General features: G+C 41.0%; 1 protein-coding gene across 1 annotated transcript in view; it reads right to left on the reverse strand.

Annotated features, from left to right (window-relative positions):
• Window positions 1-92: 92 nt before the first annotated feature.
• The window catches only part of frmd3 (FERM domain containing 3), a 221537-nt gene continuing 195959 nt past the window's right edge, over window positions 93-25670 (reverse strand). Inside the window, exon 15 of the mRNA XM_060845125.1 lies at window positions 93-688. Coding sequence (XP_060701108.1) covers window positions 95-688 — 594 coding nt within the window. The 3' untranslated portion in view covers window positions 93-94. The remainder of the gene's footprint in view (window positions 689-25670) is intronic.

A 25670-nucleotide genomic window follows, 5' to 3' on the forward strand; every position in this document is an offset into this window, starting at 1 on the left:
CATAAAAACAGTAAAAACAGCAGAAATAAGTTTTGCTCAGAGACGAAGTTGTCATGAGTTGTTACTGTTTGTCCAGCTGGACACTGGTGTGGTTTCAGGTGCTGCCTAGCTTATCAAAGATGTAATGTACTTTACATGCCAACCACTCTCTAAGCGGACAGTAGTATTCATTGTGAAACTGCTCAAACTCTGGTGTCTGCCGGATTTCCCTCAGAAAAGAAGCATCAATGTCGGATTCCAGCAAGACCAAAAGAAGTGGGAAAGCAAACAGCATCAAGCCCAACCCCACCAGAAGAAGTTTCACAAAGCTTTTTGCGAGTGCGTTCAGATGTTTGTTGCTTGTTAACAATTCAAAGCTGCTGGTGAGTACTCGCTTTACATCCTTTAATTCTTCTTCTTCAGCAATCAGCGGTGTGGTTTCATTTGCATCTAGCTCATCATACAAATTTCCTTCATCCCTCTGATTTCCAAATGGTTGACTATTAAAGAGCAAGTCAATCCCACCATCTTCTACAGGAGTAGGCAGGACACTGGCACTTGGATTATACACTAATTCTGATATGGTTAAAGCTTCATCACTGTTTTCCTCTTTGTTCTCACATTTGAATTCACTCATCTCTCCTTTCTCACTCTGTGGCTCTTTCTCCTTTTCTGCTTCAGACGGAGATTCATCATTCAACACCAACAACTCTCCACCTGAAAAGAACAAGAACAGTTAAAGATCTTAACATGGCATTTCACAATCTTTCTCTTCCTATTGAACCTAAGGCAATGTGTGAGAGACTGCAGGTCCAAACTTGTCTCCTACTTTCTAACTTTGTCTAATTACACCTTATTATCTTAAAAGCAATTTTCTCAAGTCATCTGAGAAACATGGACCTAATTATCCAATTGGAAGATGGTCACTGATCATTTGCTATTTTCTCTGACAAAACATAATCTGACTGCTGGGTTTGTTTGTACGTTTCTCAGTGCTGAAATGGCATAGATTGTACTGGACTTAGAAAAGTCATTTTGATTACTACACTCGACAACATTCAACACAGAGTTTAAGCAAGTGAATCTGAACATGATACGTTTAAGTAAAATTACACAGATTGGTCTCATGCTATCATTTTGCTGTCCATACATGTACAACTTCCACTATTTAGCATAATTTTTAAAATTATCAATATCCAAATAGAATCAACTGGAATATTGTGTTCAGTTCTGGGCCCTACACTTTAGGAAAAATATTAAGGTATTAGACAGAGCTGAAAATAGATTTACTATAATTTAACTTAGGATGAAGAGAAACTGCAGTAACTTGGGTTGTTCTTGGTCGAGGAAGGGACAAGAAAAGATTTGACAGAGGTATTTAAATTATGAATGGTTTTGACTGACTAAATAAGGGGAATCTGTTTCCAGTGGCAAGAGTTGATAATCAGAGAACATTGATTCAAGGTGTCTCTCAAAAGAGCCAGAAGCAATGTAAAGAAACTTATTTTTTATGAAGTGAGTTGTCGTGATCAGAGATGTACTGCTGAAAAAGTAGTAAACAGAGATTCAGTGGTCATATTCAAATGAGAACTGGCTAAATATGTGAAGGAAATAAATCTACATGATTACGGGGAAAAGGGAAAGCAGTTTGGTTAATCAGATTGTTATCTCAAAGAATCTATACATGCACAGTGGATTGAAACATCTCCTGTGCTGTGGCTTTAGAGCAATGAAACCTGAGCAGAATACACAATGATGATGATGTATAATGATGTAAAGTTGATGTCAGTACCACATGATTATGTAGAGTGATCTGAAGCTCTATTAGAGTCTTCAGAAAAGTGTATATCTGCAATGTTGTAAATGAAGAGTTCTGATAAACTAAAATATGTGTCAAATGCAGTCATTTAAGTGGCTAGTTTAGCTCAGTTAGCTGCATGCTGATTTGCAATGCAATGCAGAGTAACACCAACAGTATGGCTTAAAATCCTGCACTGTTGAGTTTATCATGAAGGCCCCACTTTCTTAACCTCTCCCCTTACCTGAAGAGTGGTGACCCTCAGGTTAAAACCCCACCAGTCATCTCTCTCTAATGAGAGAGCATGGTAATGATGATTTTATTTAGTGAACCTCACGGTCAAGAAGGAAGAAAGAAGGGTTTTCAAGAATTATTTAAGATGTCAGAGTTATCACAGATAGATGAGAACTTAGAAACACACTCAAAGACTAGGTATCAATGAGCAAGGACCCAAGACAGTAGCTGGCAGATTAACCAGGGTCACAGTCAAAACTGCAGGTCCAGAGAGTCATAGAGTCAACCATGCCACTTCCAGGTGATCAAGGGACTGAAACAGACTCAGAAGTGGGAAGTTTGGAAGAAAAGATTTATGAAGTTTAGAACAGCTTCAGAACTAAAGGGAAAAAGGACAAGGCCTGTACGTGATGGGGACTATTGTGAATGATGTAGTTGCAGAACAGATTGTGGCAAAAATACAGAATCAAACAAAGATGTATTGAGGGCATTTCATGCAACTTCACTATCAGCAGAAATTTAATAACGTGAAAGAATTTTAAGTTCTTTAACTTTAAGAATGTAAAGAACATGTGAAATGTAATCAGAGAAAATGGAAACATAAGGAAAGCATGGATTTGTTCATAAGTGACCTTTACCTGCTAGCAGCAAACGAGGAGGGATTGAAGGCAGAATTAATTTGCAACCTGAATGTAATCTGGAGTTTCACATGAGGTTTTCTCAGAGCTTTTACCAGCCAAAAAGGATTTGGTATGAGAGAAAACAGACAGATTGCTGAGCACAGGGATAGCACATTTCCTAGTGAGGCCAACTTCAACAAGGGAACCTCCAAAATGTCCACCTTCTTTCTTAACCAAGGATTCACCAGCACCATTGTTGATAGGGCCTTCAATCAGGTCCAACTCATCTCCTGCACCTTCATCCTCATCCCCCTCTTCTCTCTCGCAACAGAGATAGAGTTCCCTTATCCTTGTCAAAAAGTGTGGTGCTGGAAAAGCACAGCAGGTCAGGAAGCATCTGAGGAGCAGTACAGTCGATGTTTCAGACATAAGTCCTTCATCAGGAATGCCCGAAACGTTGACTCTCCTGCTCCTCAGATGCTACCGGACCTGCTGTGTTTTCTCAGCGCTACACCTTTTGACTGATCTCCAGCATCTGCAGTCCTTACTTTCTCCTCTCCCTTGTCCTTACCTAACATCCCATCACCATCTACACCTAGAAGATCATCAAAAGCCATTTAGATTACTTACAGTGTGGAAACAGGCCCTTCGGCCCAACAAGTCCACACCGACCCGCCGAAGCGCAACCCACCCATACCCCTACATTTACCCCTTTACCTAACACTATGGGCAATTTAACATGGCCAATTCACCTGACCCGCACATCTTTGGACTGTGGGAGGAAACCGGAGCACCCGGAGGAAACCCACCCAGACACGGGGAGAACGTGCAAACTCCACACAGTCAGTCGCCTGAGGCGGGAATTGAACTCAGGTCTCTGGCGCTCTGAGGCAGCAGTGCTAACCACTGTGCCACCGTGCCGCCCTCCAGTGAGTTGCCACTATCAGACACATATATTCACCTCCCTTCCCTTGTCCGCCTCTCACAAGGACCGCTCTCTCTTGGACACCCTTGTCCACTCTTCCTTCACTCTCAACACCACCCCTATAGCCCACAGCACCTTCCCCAGCAACCACCAAAGGTGTAACCCTGTCCATTTACTTCCACCCCACTCATTATCTAAGGGCCCGAACAGACCTTTCAGGTGAAGCAATGCTTTGCCTACGCTTCTCACAATCTAGTCTAATGCATTCGCTGCTCACAGTGTGGTCTCCTCTATGATGGGGAAATGAAGTGTAGACTTGGTGACCGCTTTGCAGGACATCTAAGACTTACCCAAAAAAATACTCTGAGCTTCCAGCTGTCTGCCACTTTAACACACTACCCTGTTCCTCAGCCAACATCTGTGACTCAGGCTTGCTGCAGTGCTCCAGCAAAGCTCAATGTAAGCTAGAAGAACAACAACTCATTTTCTGCTTGGGAAGCCTGCAGCCCTCCGGACTGAACATAGAGTTCAATTATTTTAGGGCCTGAACCGCCCAATGTCCTAGCCCCCTACCACACACACCAGGCCTTGTTATCACATAGTCTGCCATCTGCCATTACACACTACCTATTGTTAACCACTAACAGTCTCCATTAAAGCTATTCATCCTCCCAGCCAGATCGTTACCGACTTCTTTGTTCAACTGTTCATCTCTCTCTTTGGGCTCTATCTCTATCATTTACCCTCCCTTAATCCTATCTTCTGCATATAAACCAACATATTCCTAGCTGCCATCAGTTCTGAGGAAGGGTCACTGGACCTGAAACATTAACTTTGATTTCTCTTCACAGTGCTGCCAGACCTGCTGAGCTTTTCGAGCAACTTTTGTTTTTGTTTCTGATTCACAGCATCTGCAGTTCTTTCAGTTTTCACTAGAGTGGAAATGACAGCTATGAAAATGTTTGGCCAATTGAGGGGAAACCAGTTTAACAACCCAGTAAATACTTGGAAATGAATGCACTGGTCATACTGGAGCTCCATTTTGAACTATACACGATCACTCAGACCAGTATGTGTCATTTGTAAGTTTTACTGTTTATCATTCCACACACATTCTTTGTAATAAAGTTGCCCCTCAAGTCCCTTTTAAATCTTTCCCTTTCCAATGAAAACTCTGCCCCCTAGTTTTGAACTCCCCAACCCTATGGAAATGCTGTTCACCTTAGCTATGCTCCTCGTGACTTTCTAAAACTCTATCAGGTCACTGGTCAACATCTTATGCTCCAATGAAAAGCATCCCAGCCTATCCGGCCTCTCCTTATAACTCCAATCCTCTAGACATGGCAACATGCTGGTAAATATTTTCTGAACCCTCTCTAATTTAATAATATCTTTCCTGTAGCACCTCGTCAACACCGTACAAACTCAGTATGATGTCCCAATTCCTTTACTCAATGGTCTGAGAAATGAAGGCAAAAGTGCTAAACACCATCTTAATCAGCTTGTCTACCTGTCATCCAACTTTCAAGGAATTATGTACCTGAACCCTAGTGTCTCCCTCTTTGACAACATAACCGAGGGACCTATCATTTTATAAATATATTGAAGGGAAGAGGTTAACCAGGGGAAGAGTTGGGCCCATTAGGGACCAAGGGGGCTACCTGTATGTGAAGCCACAGGATATTGGAAGGGTGTTGAATGAATACTTCTCTTCAGTCTTCACTCTAGAAAAGGAAAATGTAGGTACAGATTTTGGAAAAGAGGCTGTGAGGAACATGCACAGTTTGACATAGGAAAGGGGCAGGTGATTGGAGGCTCTGTCGGGGCTTAAAAACAACCAAATGCCATGAGCCAGATGAATTGCATCCCAGGCTACTGTGGGAGGTGAGGCAGGAAGTTACATGGGCTTTGACACAAATTTTTAATTCCTGGCTGGCCACAGGGAAAGTGGCAAGGGCTGGAGGATGGCTAAAATGGTTCCACTTTTTAAGAGGGATGGTAGAGATGAACCAGGAAATTACAGACTGGTGAGTCTCACATCAGTGGTTCAGTAAGAACAGAGAAAATGGTAAAAGAGGGGGTGATGTGGCACTGTTAGTCAAGGACAGTATTACGGTTGCAGAGAGGACGTTTGAGGATGCATCTACGCAGGTAGAATGGACTGTGACTAGAAACAGGAAAGGAGAGGTTACCCTGTTGGGAGTTTTCTATAGGCCTCCAAGTAGTTCCAGAGATGTAAGGATAGTTTAGCAAAGATGATTCTCGATAAGAGCCAGAGTGACAGGGTTGTTGTTATGAAGGACTTTAACTTTCCAAATATTGACTGGGAATATTATAGTTCAAGTACTTCAGATGGGTCAGTTTTTGTCCAATGTGTGCAGGAGGGTTTCCTGACACAGTATATATACAAACCAACAAGGGGTGAGGCCACATTAGATTTAGTACTAGGTAATGAACCCAGCCAGGTGTTAGATTTTGAGGTATGTGAGCACTTCGGTGATAATGACCACAATTTGGTTATATTTACTTTAGTGATGGAAAGCAGGGCAGAAGTTATCGCTTGGGGAAAGGCAATTACGATGTGATCAGGCAGGATTTAGGATGCATAGGATAGGGAAGGAAACTGCAGGGGATGGGCATAATTGAAATTGGAGCTTATTCAAGGACCAGCTACTGCAGGTCCTTTATAAGTATGTACCTGTCAGGCAGGGCGGAAGTTGTCCAGCGTGGGAGTCGTGGTTTACTAAGGAAGTTGAATCTCTTGTCATGAGGAAGAAGGCGGCTTATGTTAGGATGAGATGTCATGGCTCAGTTAGGGTGCTTGAGAGTTACAAGTTAGCCAGGAAAAAGAGAGCTACAAAAAGCCAGGAGAGGACATGAGAAGTTGTTAGCAGATAATATCAAGGAAAACCCTAAGGCTTTCTATAGCTATATCAGGAATAAAAGAATGACTAGAGTATGATTAGGGCCAATCAAGCATAGTAGTGGGAAGTTGTGCATGGTGTCAGAGGTGACAGGGAAGTGCGAAATGAATACTTTTCATTAGTATTCACTCTAGAAAAAGGTAATGTGATTGAGGAGAATACTGAGATACAGACTACTAGACTAGACGGGATTGAAGTGCATAAGGAGGAGATGTTAGCAATTCTGGAAAGTGTAAAAGTAATTAGGTCCTGGGCCAGATGGGATTTATCCTAGGACTCTTTGGGAAGCCAGGGAGGAGATTGCCAATCCTTTGGCTTTGATCTTTATGTTGTCATTGACTACACGAATAGTGCCAGAAGACTGAAGGATAGCAAATGTTGTTCCCTTGTTCAAGAAGGGGAATAGGGACAATCCTGGAAATTACAGACCTGTGAGCCTTACTCCCATTGTGAGTAAAGTAATGGAAGGGGTTATAAGAGATAGGATTTATAATCATCTAGAAAGGAATAAGTTGATTAGGGATAGTCAACACGGTTTTGTCAAAGGTAGGTCGTGCCTCACAAACTTTATTGAGTTCTTTGAGAAGGTGACCAAACAGGTGGATGAGGGTAAAGCAGTTGATGTGGTTTATGTGGATTTCAGTAAGGCATTTGATAAGATTCCACAAGGTAGGATATTACAAAAAATACAGAGGCATGGGATTGAGGGTGATTTGTGTTTTGGATCAGAAATTGGCTAGCTGTAAGAAGACAGAGGATTGTAGTTGATGGGAAATATTTATCCTGGAGTTCAGTTTCGAGTGGGGTATCGCAAGGATCTGTTTTGGGTCCACTATTGTTTGTCATTTTTATAAATGACCTGGATGAGGGCATAGAAGGATGGGTTAGTAACTTTGCAGATGACACGAAGGTTGGTAGGGTTGTGGATAGTGACGAAGCATGTTATAGGTTACAGAGGGTCATAGATAAGCTGCAGAGCTGGGCTGAGAGGTGGCAAGTGGAATTTAATGCAGAAAAGTGTGAGATGATTCACTTTGGAAGGAGTAACAGGAATGCAGAGTACTGGGCTAATGGCAAGATTCTTGTAGTGTAGATGAGCAGAGAGATCTTGGTGTTCAGGTACATAGATCTTTGAAAGTTGCCACCCAGGTTGCTAAGGTTGTTAAGAAGGCATACAGTGTGTAAGCTTTCATTGGCAGAGGGATTGAGTTTTGGAACCATGAGATTATGCTGCAGCTGTACAAACCTCTGGTATGGCCAAATTTGGAGTATTGCATACTGTTCTGGTCAGCGCATTATGGGGAGGATGTGGAAGCTTTGGAAAGGGTTCAGAGGAGATTTACTTTGATGTTGCCTGGTATGGAGGGAAGGTCTTACGAGGTAAGGCTGAGGGACTTGAGGTTGTTTTTGTTAGAGACAAGAAAGTTGAGAGGTGACTTAATTGAGACATATAAAACTATCAGAGAGTTAGATTGGTTAGACAGTGACAGCCTTTTCCCTTGGATGGTGATGGCTAGCATTAGAAGATGCAGCTTTAAATTGAGGGGTGATAGATATAGGACAGATGTCAGAGGTAGTTCCTTTACTCAGAGAGTAGCAGGGACATGGAAGGCACTGCCTGCAACAGGAGTAGACTCGCCACCTTTAAGGGCATTTAAATGGTCATTGCATAGGCATATGGACGAGAATTGAAAAGTGTAGGTTAGATGGGCTTCAGATTGGTTCCACAGGTCAGCGCAATATTGAGGGCCGAAGGGCCTGTACTGCGCTGTAATGTTCTATGTTCTATGAAACTCAGAGAGTAGTAAGGGTATGGAATGCTTTGCCTGCATCGGTAGTAGATTCGCCAAGTTTAAGCACACTTAAGTCGTCATTGGACAGGCAAATGGATGTATATGGAATTGTGTAGGTGGGATGGGCTTCAGATTAGTATGATAGGGCGGCGCAACATCGAGGGCTGAAGGGCATGTACTGCGCTGTAATGTTCTATGTTCTATAACAAATTAGTAGCCATTTGAAAAGGCATGGGTTAATGAGGGATAGTCAGCATGTTCCTGTTCAAGGGAGATTATACCGAACAAATTTGTTAGAATTGTTTCAAGGGTTTTCAAGGGTTATGGAGATAAGGCAGGAAGAGGATACTAATTAGGAATGATCAGCCATGATCATATTGAATGGCGGTGCAGGCTCAAAGGGCTGAATGGCCTACTCCTGCATCTATTGTCTATTGTCTATTGTTTGAAATTTTTGTGATCAAGTGTGTGGATGAGGGAAGTTCAGTCGATGTAGTTTATATGGATTTTAGCAAAGCTTTTGACAAGGTCCCACATGAGAGACTGATTGAGATGGTTAAAGTATGTGAAATTCAGGGAAACTCAACAAGATGGATCAGAAACTGGCTTAGTACTATGATACTGAGGGTACTGCTGGAATGTTGTCAGAGTGACTGAGGCCGGTATCCAGTGGTGTACCACAACGATCAGTACTGGGACCCTAATTGTTGTTATATTCATAAATGATATAGATGAAAATGTGGGGGGAATGTTCAGCAAATTTGCAGATGACACCAAGATTGGTAAAGTGGTTAATAATGAAAAATGTGGTTGTCTGTTACAGGCAGACACAGATAGGTTGATCAGATGGGCAGACAAGTGGCAGATGATATTTAACCCTAATAAGGGAGAGGTGATGCACTTTGGAAAAAGAAACAAGATGAGAGAGTATTCAATGAATGGCAGGACACTGGTTAGCTTAGAGGAACTGAGGGATTTGGGGGTAATTATTCCCAGATCCCTGAAGTCGGCAGAACACATCAAGAGGCTAGTTAAGAAGGGATATGGAATACTTGCTTTTACCAGCCATAGCAAAGAGTATAAGAGCAAGGAGATAAAGTTGGAGTTGTACAGAATATTAGTCAGGCCACAACTGGAATACTGTGTGCAGTTCTGGTCACCTCACTACAAGAAGGTGTTAGCACCAGCAGAGTACAGAGGAGATTCACCAGGATGTTGCCTAGGATGGAGATGTTGAGCTAAAAGGACAGACTATATAGGCTTAGATTGTTTTCTTTTGAGCAGAGAAGACTGAGGATAGATGTGATTGAAGTGTATAAGATTATGAAGAGTATGGACAGGGTGAATAGAGTGCTGTTGTTCCCATTGGTAGAGGAGTCAATCATCAGAGGGCATAGTTTTAGGGTAATGGGTAAGAGATTCAAAAACGATTTGGGAAAAAAAAACTTTTACACTCAGCACGCGGTGGGAATCTGGAGTGCACTGCCTGGGAACATAGTAGATGCTGGAAAACTTAAAAAAAAAATTTTGAATGAGTACTTCAAATATCAGAACATCAGAACAAGGATATGGGACAAGTGCAGGAAATTGGGATTAGCACAATTTTAGTAGGAATTATGTCAGTGCAGACACAATAAGCCAAAGTGTAGGTTCTGCTATATGAATCTATTGACTATATGTGTCCTGCCCCTGTTCACTTTAACAAAATGCTATACCTCTTGTTTATCCAAATTAAACTCCATTTGCCACTTCTCAGCACATTGGCCCCAGTTGATTAAGATCCTTTTTTAATCTTAGGTCATCTTCCTTACTGTTGATTATGCCACAAACTTGGTGTCATCCACAAAATTATTAACTATTCCTCTTACATTCTCATCCAGATCACAGAATCTCTATATATCATCTAGAACCAAGAATGTTCTCTACTATCAGGAATGCATAAATTAATTCAAAAAATTGATGAGATTGCATATGCAAACAAAGGAAATTAATTTGAAAAAGAATTCCCAGGATGACAGGTTTGAGTAAATTGGTACAGAGTGCTACATGAGGGATAAAGCAAAACTAATAAGCTTGTACACATCAAGAGGGTGCCATACCCACACTTGGACATAGAAATAGGTTCTACACGCAGATAAGGAGTAGTTTAATTTGTTTCAGTATTGATGGGATGGTATGAATGGTTACTGTGCATAAAGGTTTAGCAAGAATCTTTTTGGATCAAACTCAAATGAATAAAGCGATGAAATGTGAAATGCACTCTATGATTTAATTGGATGAATAATCTAGCAAAACCAGCTAAGAATACCCTATTCATCAATCTGATGGTTCTGAAGAAGGGTACCTGCACCCAGAACATTAATTCTGATCTCTCTCCACAGATGCTGTCAGATCTGCTGAAGTTTTCCAGCAATTTCAGTTTTTGTTTGTATTTGACCCTGTTCATCAAACTGGATGTGAACAGTGAATTCTGGCAGTTACCTGTATTTGAAGACTTCGGTTGATGACCTTTATTAACCCTTTTGAGCATTATTACTTTAACAGGCTACCCTTTGAAAAAGCAGAGGTTTTCCAAAGAACAATACCAAACACATTGTCAGGTATTCAGGGGGTAACATGTCACATGAATGACATGATGGAGCTATAAAGGAAAACAATGATCAAAGAGTTAAAACAGACATAAAAGTGATTCAGAATGCAAGTCCAATGTTAAATGAGAATAGTTATATTTTCACAGCCAATAGTAACATTTCTTGGGCACATAATCAAAGGGACTAGAATCACAGTAAAGATAAAATTGTTTATAGTCCCACTGGATTGTGGATCTGCTCTCTCATTAGGGAGAAATGACTGGTGGCGGTTTAACAGGAAGTTCACTATACATCAGGAGATGAGTGAGGTTGAGAAGAAGTATCCTTTATGATAACCTCAGCTGACTGGGGAATTAAACGCATGCTGTTGGCATTGCTCTGCATTGCAAACCAGCCATCTAGTCAAATGAGCTAACCAACCCCTCGTAGAAATCATAAGTGACCCATAGAAAACCAAAGCAACTGAAGAACTTTCACTGCCGTGATACATTATAGTGAGTCTTTGAGATAACTACTTTGCAGGGATCAACAATGATGTTGAAGTGTTGAACAGAAAACACTGTTTAACAAAATCAAGCAACTTCTGATCTCATCAAAGATTCTATCACATGATTATCTGCATCTACCGACCTTAAGAGCAACAGATAGGTCTGCAGCAGTACTGGAGGTTAACTAAGTCAAAACAACAATATGCAACAAATTAAAAGCAACATAGGTAGATTATGTCATTCAAATTATGTAATGGGCCTCCAATTTACGGTAGAAACAGACGACTGGTCTTTTACCCATTCTTATTTCTTACCTTTACCCACAAGATTCTACATCTTCTGATTCAAGATTATTTCATGGCATTGTACTTACTTGTGTTGTCCTAACATGGCTACCTCACCTTCATGCTTTACTGATGGTCCCTTTGAAATGTCAGGTAGCCCTGAATGTTTAGTTCTTCCCACAATCCACACCACCTCTGCATGCAATCACAGAAGGTGCAACAACTGCTTGTTTACTTCCTCCCTCCTCACTGTCCAAGGTCCCAGACACTCCTTCCAGGTGAAGCAGCAACTTGTTTGTGCTTCACTTAATTGATTCTACTGTATTTGCTGCTCACAATGTGACCTCCTCTGCATAGGGAAGCGAAATGCAAACTGGGCAACTCCGTTGCAGAACACCTAAGTTCTGTCCGTAAAAATGACCCTGAGCTTCCTGTTGCCTCCCACTTCAACATAACACTGTGTTCCCTGGCCAAAATCTCTATGTCAGGCTTGCTGCGGTACTCCAACAAAGCTCAGTGCAAGCTGGAAGAACTACATCTCAATTTCTGCTTGGGAACCCTGCAGCCTTCCAGACTCTATATAGACTTCAATAATTTTAGGGCCTGAGTATCTTCTCCTATGTCTTTATCCCAACCCCTACACACCAGATTCTGTCATCACATGGGTCGCTACCACAAACAACAGATTTTCAGCAACTACTGGTCCCAATTATCAGCTATTAATTCTCCCAGTCTGATTTTTACTCATTGCTATATCTGTCCAACTGTTTTTTTCTCTCTCTCTGGGAACCATTTTCACTTACTGTTTACTTCTACCCCCATCCACTCACACCATCTTCAGCATGTACCGAGCTAAAATCAAATCTAAAGAAGGGTCACTGAACTTAAAACATTAACTCTGCTGCCAGACCAGCTGATATTTTTTTCCAGTAATTTCTGTTTTGTTTCTGATTTCCAGCATCCAGAGTCCTTTGGGTTATTTTTATCAAATAATTTCATAACAGCACATGGATTTTGTGTGTCAATATCTTGCAGAACTTAGATGCAGCTGGAATTGTTACCTTTGCTATAACAGAAAAAAAACAACTTCAGCAATAGTAATTTGAGAAAGTATGGTAATTAGTGTCACAACTGGAATACATTCCCATAAATTACCCTATTCATTCATTTTTCTCTTGAACTAAAATCTCTGCCTGGAGAGCACAGAAAGTGGTAATCACAGCTCATTTATATTACTAGACTTTACTATATAACATCAACTATGACTGTTCATATCTTTCATATTAGAGCTGCTTGTGTATTATCTCAAATTCAGTGGTAACACTTTTTTGATATTGTTTAAAACACAGATTGAATTAAATAAATCAGCTTATTAATCTGTAATTTTTCCCCGTGACCAATTCAATCAGTTAGTCCCTGTGATTCAAAAATAATCATACAGCAAGGGTAATATTGAAGATATTACCAAACCCTTTGGCTCTGATCTTTGGCCCATGTTTCAACAGTCGAACACATATATCCCTGCAGCAGTAATTCACAATCCGAAAATGAATGCGTCTCCTTGTCTGGATCTTTAGCAAGCCTTTCACCATGTCTACTCCTTTCAAATTCATCTTTCCTAATCTAGACTTTTACAGAGTTGTCAATATAGCATACAGAATTAAAGTTAGATTAAATGTCAACTGTGTGAAAGGGCTTCGGGACAGGCCATGAGGGAACTGAAGACTAAGATTACAGTTATTTATAGACTGCTTGCCTGAATCAACTGTAACATTGGACTAAAAAGACTTGTAGGAAAGTTTTAACTGAATACTATTGTCTTTCTATTTGCCTATAATGTAAAATCTTTGAGAATCGTAATTTCTATGTGCCCTAGCCTCATTCTTTTTCAAACATCAAGGTTCAAGAGATACATAGTATGGGTTTGTTGTTATTAACCAAGGATTGTCAACACTTAGCGCATAAATTTAAGCAGCCTGTCCTACCTCTACTGAAGGAATGTAGGTATAGAACATAGAACATAGAACAATACAGCACAGAACAGGCCCTTCGGCCCACGATGTTGTGCCGAACATCTATCCTAGATTAAGCACCCATCCATGTACCTATCCAATTGCCGCTTAAAGGTCGCCAATGATTCTGACTCTACCACTCCCACGGGCAGCGCATTCCATGCCCCCATCACACTCTGGGTAAAGAACCCACCCCTGACATCTCCCCTATACCTTCCACCCTTCACCTTAAATTTATGTCCCCTTGTAACACTCTGTTGTACCTGGGGAAAACGTTTCTGACTGTCTACTCTATATATTCCTCTGATCATCTTATAAACCTCTATCAAGTCACCCCTCATCCTTCGCCGTTCCAACGAGAAAAGGCCGAGAACTCTCAACCTATCCTCGTACGACCTATTCTCCATTCCAGGCAACATCCTGGTAAATCTTCTCTGCACCCTCTCCAAAGCTTCCACATCTTTCCTAAAGTGAGGCGACCAGAACTGCACACACTACTCCAAATGTGGCCTAACCAAAGTCCTGTACAGCTGCAACATCACTTCACGACTCTTGAATTCAATCCCTCTGCTAATGAATGCTAATACACCATAGGCCTTCTTACAAGCTCTATCCACCTGAGTGGCAATTTTCAAAGATCTATGTACATAGACCCCAAGATCCCTCTGTTCCTCCACCTGACTAAGAACCCTACCGTTAACCCTGTATTCTGCATTCTTATTTGTTCTTCTAAAATGGACAACCTCACACTTGGCAGGGTTGAACTCGATCTGCCACTCCTCAGCCCAGCTCTGCATCATATCTAAGTCCCTTTGCAGCCGACAACAGCCCTCCTCACTGTCCACAACTCCACCAATCTTCGTATCATCTGCAAATTTACTGACCCACCCTTCGACTCCCTCATCCAAGTCATTAATAAAAATTACAAACAGCAGAGGACCCAGAACTGATCCCTGCGGAACTCCACTTGTAACTGGGCTCCAGGCTGAATATTTACGATCTACCACCACTCTCTGACTTCGACCGGTTAGCCAGTTTTCTATCCAGTTGGCCAAATTTCCCTCTATCCCATGCCTCCTGACTTTCCGCATAAGCCTACCATGGGGAACCTTATCAAATGCCTTACTAAAATATATGTACACTACATCCACTGCTCTAGCCTCATCCACATGCTTGGTCACCTCCTCAAAGAATTCAATAAGACTTGTAAGGCAAGACCTACCCTTCACAAATTCGTGCTGGCTGTCCCTAATCAAGCTGTGTCTTTCCAGATACTCATATATCCTATCCCTCAGTACCCTTTCCATTACTTTGCCTACCACAGAAGTAAGACTAAATGGCCTGTAATTCCCAGGGTTATCCCTATTCCCTTTTTTGAACAGGGGCACAACATTCGCTACTCTCCAGTCCCCTGGTACCATCCCCGTTGACAGTGAAGATGAAAAGATCATTGCCAACGGTACTGCAATTTCCTCTCTTGCTTCCCACATAATCCTAGGATATATCCTGTCAGGCCCGGGGGACTCGTCTATCCTCAAGTTGTTCAAAATGTCCAACACATCTTCCTTCCTAACAAGTATCTCTTCTAGCTTACCAGTCCGTTTCACACTCTCCTCTTCAACAATACGGTCCCTCTCGTTCGTAAATACTGAAGAAAAGTACTCATTCAAGACCTCTCCTATCTCTTCCGACTCAATACACAATCTCCCACTACTGTCCTTGATCGGACCTACCCTCGTTCTCGTCATTCTCATGTTTCTCACATACGCATAGGTATGATAGGAAAATAAGTCACAAAATGTTATAAGCTGCACAATTGTGGGCACATGTGCATGTGAGAAAAACTTATATTATGAATTTTTTGTTTTTTGGGAGAATCACATAAAATTCATTACTTGCAAGTCTTGCCCATTTTTGGTTGCTGGGTTGCAACTTGTTTGATGAATAATGGGATGTCTTTACAGAATCATAGTACTGTTACAACACATGAGGCCATTCAGCCCACCATGCCTGCACCATCTCTTCAAATGAGCATCATTACCTAGTGCCAAACTCCTGCACTCAGTGTGTAAAACAATACTGGAGTTTCAAAGAATGTGAGGTGATCTCATTGAAACATGTAAGATTCTGAAGGGCTTTGGCAGAGTCTATTTCCCTGGTAAGAAGCATTGTCTCAGGTTAGGGAGTTGGCAATTTAGGACTAAAGTGAGGAGCCTTTCTGTCCCTTAGAAGGTTATGAGTCTTGGAATTCTCTGCTCTAGAGTGTTGTGGCTTCAAGACAACAGCATCAGTGTGACTGTTACTGGAGACTTTGACAGTATAGTGTTGGGTTGCTTTGACCTTACACTCCTGGAGAAAACTAACTGCTGCTACCAGGGTGATCTCTTCGACAAGACAATATGTAGCCCCATGGTCTAGCAATTCCTCACTGTAGGCTCTCCTTCAGGCTTCAGAAAAGGCAGTCGGTCTTGTTTCCAAGGGATGATAGCAAGGGATCCTCCCAGCAATCAAGATGTTGTGGGCGGAGGAGGCAATCCAGGTTAGCAGCCATGTGCTGAGTAGAACATCGATCCAGTGCAGGAAGAGGATGAACAATCTGCTGTGCTCCACAAGGATAAGTGGCACCGTGTGATGTTCATGAAATGTGACATTCAGAGGGGCATCAAGCAGTGTAAGTTGGTGCAGAGGAATGTTTCATAGAAGTTTGGTTTGCAGACCTCAGCAGCAGATAGAACACATGGACAGAATGTACGGGAGCCACTTCATGCTGCGAATATTGCACCATTTTGCAGGAGAATGAGGGGTTGGAACACTAACTGGGAAGGCTCAGGATCTGTCATGGTGTGCATGGTCGTAACATGCTTATGTGGCCATTTGGATGGCTGTCAGCAAGTGAAGACTGCCTGTAATAGGCAGGAGCGCCCAAAAGTGATGGAGGTTTCTTGGGCACATGAATCCTGACTGCTGCTGAGGATGAGGCTGTGGAAGCAGCCAGACAGAACCATGTAGAAACTAGAGTTGTTTAGCAATCTGGTAAGAACACCTCAAGTCTGATGCTGACAAGTGAACATATTGGACCAATGCCCAAAACTCTAGAGAGAAAGAAAGTGTGCATAAAAATAAACTAATTTTTGTGCTGAATTGTGTTTAACTGAAATAAAATTTTCACATAAAAGATTTGACTTGAATTCTGTTTAAATATAGTTATCTTTAGTAGTATAATACAAGATGCACTGCAGAAATTCGCTAAAACTCCTTACACAGCACCGTCTAAACTCTCAACCCTACCATCTAGAAGGACAAAAGCTGCAACTACTACCATTCACCTGCAAGTTCACCTCCAAGCTATTCTCCATCCTGCCTTGGAAATATAATGCTGTTCCTTAAGTATAGCGGGGTCAGAATCCTGCTACTCTTTATCTAACAACACTGTGGGCTTATCTACTGCAAACGAACTGTCAAAAAGACAGCACACCACTACCTTCTCAAGGGCAACTATGTTTGGGCAATTATTGCTTGCACAGCCACACCACCCACATCCCCTGAATGAATAAACATAAACCTGATTAACACCAGCCTTGAACTTCATCAAATGCTGACATAATTTCTTATTGATTCTGTTATTCTTCATGGATCCTGGATATGAAAGACTGATTGTTCACCCTCCCATGATCATTAATGCATTTTCCACCATAAAGCCTCAGCCCATCACTCTTGCCTCACCCTCAGGTAGGTTCTACACAGCCACTTAATAGCCTTGCACCTTGGGATTCCACTGACAGTACATCTTCTGTCTATAATCTGCATTCCATCATCCTTGGCACTTTCCCTATCATTCTTGAGCTTCCCACAGTTTCCCTCAACTCTCAGCACTTCTAGATTAACCTTCCTAGTATAATCCTTACTCCAACCTCCAAACTACATGTTCCATCATTGAAATTTCCTGTATGCTCCAGTATCCTTCCACTGTGTCCCACGAGAGATCATAAGAATATCACATTCCACCCTCATTCTGTCAGCAGGAGCTGACCTTCAGAGCATCCTTCTCTCCTTCTCCTGACCTTTCTGGGATCTCTTTTGAATGAGAGCCATTCATCAGGCAGCAATGTGACTGCATTCGGTGAGTTACATTAGAGATGAAAACATACCTAGCAATGCTTCTCATTTATTTAATTTAGGATTATTAGCCCGCTGGACTAGAAGGCCCAGGTTCAGATCCCACCTTCTCCAGAGGTGTCAAATAACATCTCTGAACATTAGAAAATCTCTTCAGTATTTATTAAAGTGTCCATTAAGCTGGCCAGTTGTGCCCAATTTTAACTCCATTCAACAATAACAATCTTCCTTCACCTTCAAAGGATTGCACTTTCAGAGTGAGTACATTATGAAGATATTTTGAAAATATTGTGCTTCACATTCTAGTCTCTCTTTCCACTTTCCAACCCTCCACCACAGTAACCTACCAGTTTACCTCCATCATCCTTGACCCACCTAATATAACAATTCCTTTCCTCTCCGTTACCCTTGAAATTAAACCAATAACCATCCATGTCCTTTTCTCCACCCTCAGCCCACACCCAATACAGCCAACCATGCTCACACTAACCTGGCACCTCTTGTTATATCCATGTCACCAGTTCTGATAGATTCCATGACTTCCTGCTGTCAGGCCATGAATGTATCACATTTTACTCCCCCTCACTACAACTGCATTTTTCACTGTCCAGTACCCTCAGTTATCCTATGACTCCATCATTGATCCTGCCCTTTAGGACCATTTTCTCCATCATCTTGCCCAGAGAGCCCTTCAAGCACCCAACAACAGAACCACAATACTCAAAACACTAATCTGTTCTCTGTTCCAGATATCTCTATACCCCTGTCTTCGCTCCCTAAATTGGAAAACTTTCCTCCAAACCTTCCTCCGTGGAAGTTTCAGTCCCTTAGAGAACTTTCCTTCATACCAGCCCGCTGTGGATAACCTTCTTCCCCAACTTCCTTTCTAATGTAGATACCTGCAATGTCCCTAAGGATGTAACTGCCCTCTATGCCTCCATGCACCTCAATAGCACACAGCAGTCACAGTGGGTTTGATGGCCATCGTTTACTTTGAGTGCTCTAATTGGCCACCCATGTTGAAGGGCTTTTGCCCGGAACATCGATTTTGCTGCTCCTCGGATGCTGCCTGAACTGCTGTGCTCTTCCAGCACCTCTGATCCAAAATCTGGTTTCCAGCATCTGCAGTCATTGTTTTTACCACCCATGTTCTCAGTCTGACTGCCATCTTTCATCACTGAAGGTGCTGCCCTATTACTTGCCAAGAAAAATCATGCCACAAACATCCCAACTTGTCTGACACTGGTTTTGCAGAGTAAGTTAGAAAATTCAGGCTGCCTCTGAAATTGGAAGTTTACACACAAACAGCTTTAAAATCAAAGTCTCCTTGAGAAAGTTACTTTTCCTGTGTTCCCTATTTATGTCGAAAAATGTGGCACTGGAAAAGCACAGCAGGTCAGGCAGCATCCGAGGAGCAGGAGAGTCGAGCCTTAGATGAAAAGCTTATGTCCGAAATATCGACTCTCCTGCTCCTCAGATGCTGCCTGACCTGCTGTGCTTTTCCAGTGCCACATTTTTTGACTCTGATCTCCAACATCTGGCATTCCTCACTTTCTGCTCCCTATTTATGTGCTAGTTGAAGCTCATTCGGCATCTTCTCGTACCTGAATTCAACTCCCACTAGAGATAGGAGCATAAAAATCTCTGCTACTGTTCCAGGGCAATACTGAGGAAGTGCTGCACTTTTGGAGGTTCTGTCTTATGGATTAGATGTCACACAAGGATCAGATGGATGTGAAAGATCTCATGGCACTATCTTAAGGAAAAGCAAGTGAGTTACATACTTATTCTCAAACTCACAGAAAGAAAATATCTGACCATGATGAAATATGTGTTTGTAGATGCCTATTGTATGCAAATTACTTGCTTTTTTGCTACATTTTTGCAGTATTTTAATAGTAATTCATTGGTTGAAAAGTGTTTTGGGATGTCCTGTGGTCAAGAGAATTTTAAAGTTCAAACCTTTTTGTTTTTGTTCTAACCTGAATCAGGATTTTTTCTGGTTTCCCTTGCATTTTCTGGAATAGCAACTTCAAACTCAACCTTCCTCAATTACATTTAGTGGTCACCCAACTAATATTCTGTCTTCCTTGATTCTGATATTAGTTTAGCAAATCACACTATCCCCTCTAATACATCTTCTGCATTGTCCAGCTCATGTTTGATTTCACACTTAGCTATCAATTCATAACCAGACAATTTTTAACTTTTTTACCCACAGGATGAAGAACAGCATTAATGGTCCATTCCTTATTGCCCACATGATGAATGGACACACGGTGCTGTTAACAAGGGAGTTCTAGGATTTAGATCTTCAGTGGAGAGTGAAGGAATGGCAATATTATTCAGTAGGATTATGTGTGGTTTGGAGAGGAGCTAGAAGCTGGTGGTGTTCCCAAGCATCTGACGCCTTTGACCTTCTAGGTTGTAGAGGTCACGAATTTGAAAGATGCGTCAGACGAACCTGAGTAGGTTGCTGCAGAGCATCTTGTACAAGCTGCACACTGTCACCGCTATGCATTCATAGTGAAGGAAGTCATAGAGTCATAGAGATGTACAGCACATAAACAGATCCTTCGGTCCAACTCGTCCATGTCGACCAGCTATCCTGTATTAATCTAGTCCTATTTGCCAGCATTTGGTCCATATCCCTCTAAACCCTCCCAATTCATATACCTATCCAGATGCCTTTTAAATGTTGTTCACTGTGGAAGGTAGGAATAGGATGCTTGTCAAGCTTTGTTTTGAATTGTGTTTGTACTGTTGCAGCTTTATTCATCAAATTAACAAACAAAAGTTACAAAAAGCTTGAATGGAAGAGGACTTGAAGTAATGTGAACCGTTCTGGTCTCCATATTCTAAACAGGATGAAAAGACTCACAAGAACAAAACTAAAACTGCGAGGTTACACAAACCTGGAAAGGTTAAAGAGTTTGGGCTCTCTACAAAAGAAAAGGCTCAAGATGTGATGAAGGCCTCTGACAGGGTCAGAACAGAGAAATTTGCCCAGATCCTCCAGTCAGAGCTGTCCATGTGATCTCAGCTGAAGCAAAATTAAGTCAGGGCAAAGCTTCCAGTGTAGGCCCAGAAAACAAAAGGAAGTCAAAGGAAAGAGTGGACACATCCCCTTTATATAATAGTAGCTACCTTATTTAGGTATGTATTTTAAGGCTCACTTCTAATGAATGATTGTAGGTGAGTGAATGGATGAGTAAGCAAGCATGTGAGTGAGATGTATGATATGATCAAGTGAGAGAGTGGAGTGATTTTATTGGGTGAGTAGGGTAGGTGAGTGATATGGCTAAGTGTGTAGATGAGTGACTAGGGAAATTAGTAAGTGGATGAGTGAATGAGAACTGAGTATGTGAGTGAGTGGGTGAATGATTAGGAGAGTGGGCCATCTGGTCAGGACTATGATCGAATTGAGGTGGTGAATTGGGGTACACACGGATGAAAAAAAACCCCACCATTTCGACTGGGACAACACATCTATCCTGGGACAGGCTAAGCAAAGACATGCCAGAGGATTCCTAGAGGCCTGGCACTCCAACCACAATGCCATAAACAAGCACATAGATCTAGATGCCATCTATCAACCCCTCAGAAAATGAAGAGGAAATGACATCACCACAAACCAGGAGAAAGATATAAATAGAAAGCAGGAGACAACAGCTTCGCTTCACTTGGAGGTCGCCACTGATGATGTTACCTAGCCAGGTAATGAAATGTCTGGATATCAAACCTACAGCTCAGCGAGCAAACCTACACCTGAGCTACAAACCTTCACAAACCTTGTGTTGAATCAAGTCAGGTTGGGTTGGGTTAGTCATATTTGCTTTCAGTCATGTCAAATATTCAGCCAGGAGCTAATGGGAAGCCCACTGCAAATTTAAACTTGCCAGGCAATTCCAGCACATGTATGTACTCAGAATCCCAATGCACATTACAGACTGAAGTCTAGATTTCACTACTCCGGTCATAAGAATACGTGGCCTATTGTTTACACTTGTAAAGGCATCTAAAACTGTGGTCATATATATTATTTAATCACCACAAATCTAGTGAAAAATTAAGGAAAAACTTACTGAAAAGTGGTATGAATCTTGAATGTGCACCACCAGAAGTAGTTGAATGAACAGCTTAAAGGCATTTCAAAAAAAAGCATAAATACTAACAGAAAGGAACAGCAGGATATGTTTTTGAGTTCGACATTGAGGCACAAAAGGATGCTTGTATGAACAACCAGGACAAATAGTTTGTTTGTGTTCTGTGGATAATACAACTATTTGATGTTATATAAATAACCAGTTTGCATTCAGAATGTGATCTGAGTAGATGGCATCTCATGATCGCATAGTTTAATATTCTGAGGTGTGAGATTCTCTTGATCCTGTCCATTAAGCATAAAATCCATTATCTTTTTTTCATTCTGAACTTGAAATCATTGGAATTAATTTTAACTGAGGTTGAGAGACAGAATGATGTGTCCAACTTTCATGATCTTAATAATGCTTCCAAGCTGATCCTCAGCATAATTTCCCTGATCAGTAACAGATAAGCAGCTTTATGATTAGAATTTTAAATACCATGGGGACTATTAGGAAAGCCTGGGAGCAGTGTCAGCTGTTGGACTGAATTCGGAAGATGATTGATTGCCTCCCTTGGCAAACACCTGTTAGATCTGTGGTTTGAGGGACTGATGTTATTACATATTTAAATCATATAGCTACAATAATATGATGTCAAGTTTAGTTTGATAACACTCTTGTGTGGAGTGCCTTATGACACTTTGCAATGATACATACAATCAAGTGAATATCTATAAAATTTACATACTAGTTGTAACAGTATAAAAAAGTCCCAGATTTTGAAGAATACCCTCTTGTTGATAAGATACTAACATTGCTTAACACTGAAACTATTTCCATCCAATGGCTCCATATCAGTTTATTAGTCACAAACTGTCTCAGTCAGTTGTTTTTAGTCCAAAGCTTTTTCATTAAAATTTACTAACTAATGACTGTTATTAAACAGAAGATGTTTATTGGAAGTGTTTATATAATTTTTATACTTTGATAACAGTTGGGAGATTTCTGTAAATTTTATTTCTCCATTCCTGAAAGCACCAACCCCAAAGATTCATAGGCCACAACCCCAGGTATTTGCTTGGATCAGGCCAGCCAGAAAATAACATGTGCCTCTGTCACTGTGTATGTATCTCCATGGCCCCACAATCTATTGCATTCCACGGATGGTGGAGACTTGACTTTCCAGATCCGTCTTCCTTCCCCTTCTTCTCACCAAGATTCCAAAATTTATTTCTGGGAACAGCATTACTTAGAATGATTATTTCATAAGCTACTGTAGTAAATTGTGTGGTAATTATTTCTAACATAATTTACTCATGGCTGTCCAATGGACAATTCAAGCATTGGTAGAAGCGATGGAGCTGGAACCCACAAGAATCAGTGATCTCAGAATTTCTCAAAATGATTATTTCTGTCTGGTCATAGTACCCACAATACTGATTCTAAATGTTGCTACTGCAACATTTGGGGTGGTGGTAGAAGTCCTTCATGCTGCTGAAACCCCTTTTTACCAAAAGCAGTCTGAGAGGCAGCAAATCCGTTTTGATCTGCCCCTTCTGCACTATCCCTACAGAGGTTAGCTACCACGTTGGATTCTTAAAGGGCACATGGTATCCCAAAAATTGATATAACCAAGCTCAACTTTAACCCCAAAGTCTGTAATCACTTACTGGAGCCAGGGTTATCTATGGTGTCAGCTTCATTTGTGGCAGCCTAATTTTGTTATGGCATCCTACAATAGATGTTAAGTTCCCCATTGCTTATGCTCTCCATCCCTAATCCTGTTCCAGCTGTGGAGCATGGACAGCTATGTGCTGGGGCCTTCATATTATGGCAGTACAGAATGTGCAAAAGCCCATATTGTGAAGTATCTTCAGAAACCTATTTTATTCCAATGAAACAAATGTAGAACCTATGAATTGTTAGTCCTTAACATCTAGAGCAGCTAGTTTCAGAGTAGTTTAAGTAAAAAATGGACTATAGCTAGAGATGAACAAGGTGTTAACGTTATTACCTTTTATTTGCTTATAGCACTACAGGAAACTGATTGTCTTTATTGTTCAAACTGTACAGTGTTCATCCAGATACTTCGTGACAATAAAGTTATTGGTTTCAAATTTAGCAGGTTCTTGACAGGGTGCTAATTATCCTGCTTTAAGGAACTTCTATGTGCCCTATGATGCAAACAATGATCTAGTAGCTGACGTGTGTTGAACGTATTCACAGTTACAATCCCTTAGTCATGCCATTATTTTACTACACATTGAGCAATACTGAAAGATGCACTCCAAATGGTTCAGAGCATGAAATCTACTTATAACATATGGATTAACTCAGAGCAATTAACATGGATCTATAACAGACAAATTGAGAAAATAATGTAGTCTTTTGATTAGGGAAATGAAGTGTGTGTTCTGTCCATGATTTTCAAAAGGTATTTGTTAAGGTGTCACACAGATTATTTTAAATTTTAGTAACTGAATCTAAATTCATCAGCTTCCAGATGGGTTTTGCCCCATTTAATGTCTCATTTGCTTGGGCTGCTGGATTACTATAACAGCAACATAAATATTACACAAGCATCTCTCCATTTGAAGTAGTACAGGTAGTAGGTGCTGATGTTATTCCGGTATACCAAGACAAATCAGAGAAATAACAGCAGGGACTCCCATCTGAACTGTTCAAACATTCCAAAATGTTGAAAGTTGGGAGTACTTTCAAAGGACTACAAAAAATGCAAAGTGTTTGTTGAAGAAACAGGAAAAGAAAAAAAAAACTGAATATGTTACCTGGCAATGGTTAATTTGCTTGCAAGTATAAAAATATAATAAAATTAATGCTGACTAAGAAAAATATGATTCAATTAAGGACAATTAATATAGATTTGCAAAATGCAAATCAGTTGTGTGTACGTTCTTAAGACCAGGACAAAATTAATTTATCTTATAACCCACTTAAAGATATTGGTTAATTAAGACCATCAATACAGATTCATAAAGGGAAAGTTACCTTAAAAAAAAGCCACCTAGTTTTGAACTTGCCCACTTTAGGGAAAAGAGCTTTGCTATTCAGCTTATCTATACCCCTCATGATTTTACAAACCTCTGTAAAGGTCGGCCCTCAACCTCCTGTGTTCCACTGAAAGAATGCCCAGCCTATTTTTATAACTCAAACCTTCTATTCTTGTCAACATCCTAGTCAATCTTTTCTGAACCCTCTCTAATTAAATAATATCCTTCCTATAACAGGGCAACCAGAACTGCACACAGTATTCCAGAAGAGACCTCATCAACATCCTGTACAAACTCAGCATGATGTCCCAACTCCTATACTCAAAGTTATCAGCAATGAAGGCAAGCATGATAAATTCCTTCTTAACTACTCTGTCTATCTGTGACATAAATTTCAAAGAACTTTGTACCCGACCCCTTATGTCTCTCTGTTCTACAACACTACCCAGGGAGAAAGTGAGGACTGCAGATGCTGGAGAGTCAGAGTTGAAAAGCCCACTGTGTTTTTCCAGTGCCAAACTTTTCAGCATTACCTAGGCCTTATCACTACCTGTATAAGACCTGCCCCTGTTTGTTTTACCAAATGTAATACATCACATTTGTCCAAATGAAACTGCATCTGTTGGAAAATGGACAAGAAACAGAAGGATTAATGGATGCTTTTCAGACCAGAGGATTGATGAATAAAGTATTCGCCAGAATCTGTGTTAATGCATTATCTGTATTCACAATCTGGACTTTGGTATCATACAAAAATTTGCAAATGACATTAGAAGAGAAATTATATTTGACTCTGTGTGACTTGAC

Source organism: Hemiscyllium ocellatum, chromosome 2, assembly GCF_020745735.1.
Source record: "Hemiscyllium ocellatum isolate sHemOce1 chromosome 2, sHemOce1.pat.X.cur, whole genome shotgun sequence".
In the NCBI taxonomy this organism is placed as follows: domain Eukaryota; kingdom Metazoa; phylum Chordata; class Chondrichthyes; order Orectolobiformes; family Hemiscylliidae; genus Hemiscyllium; species Hemiscyllium ocellatum.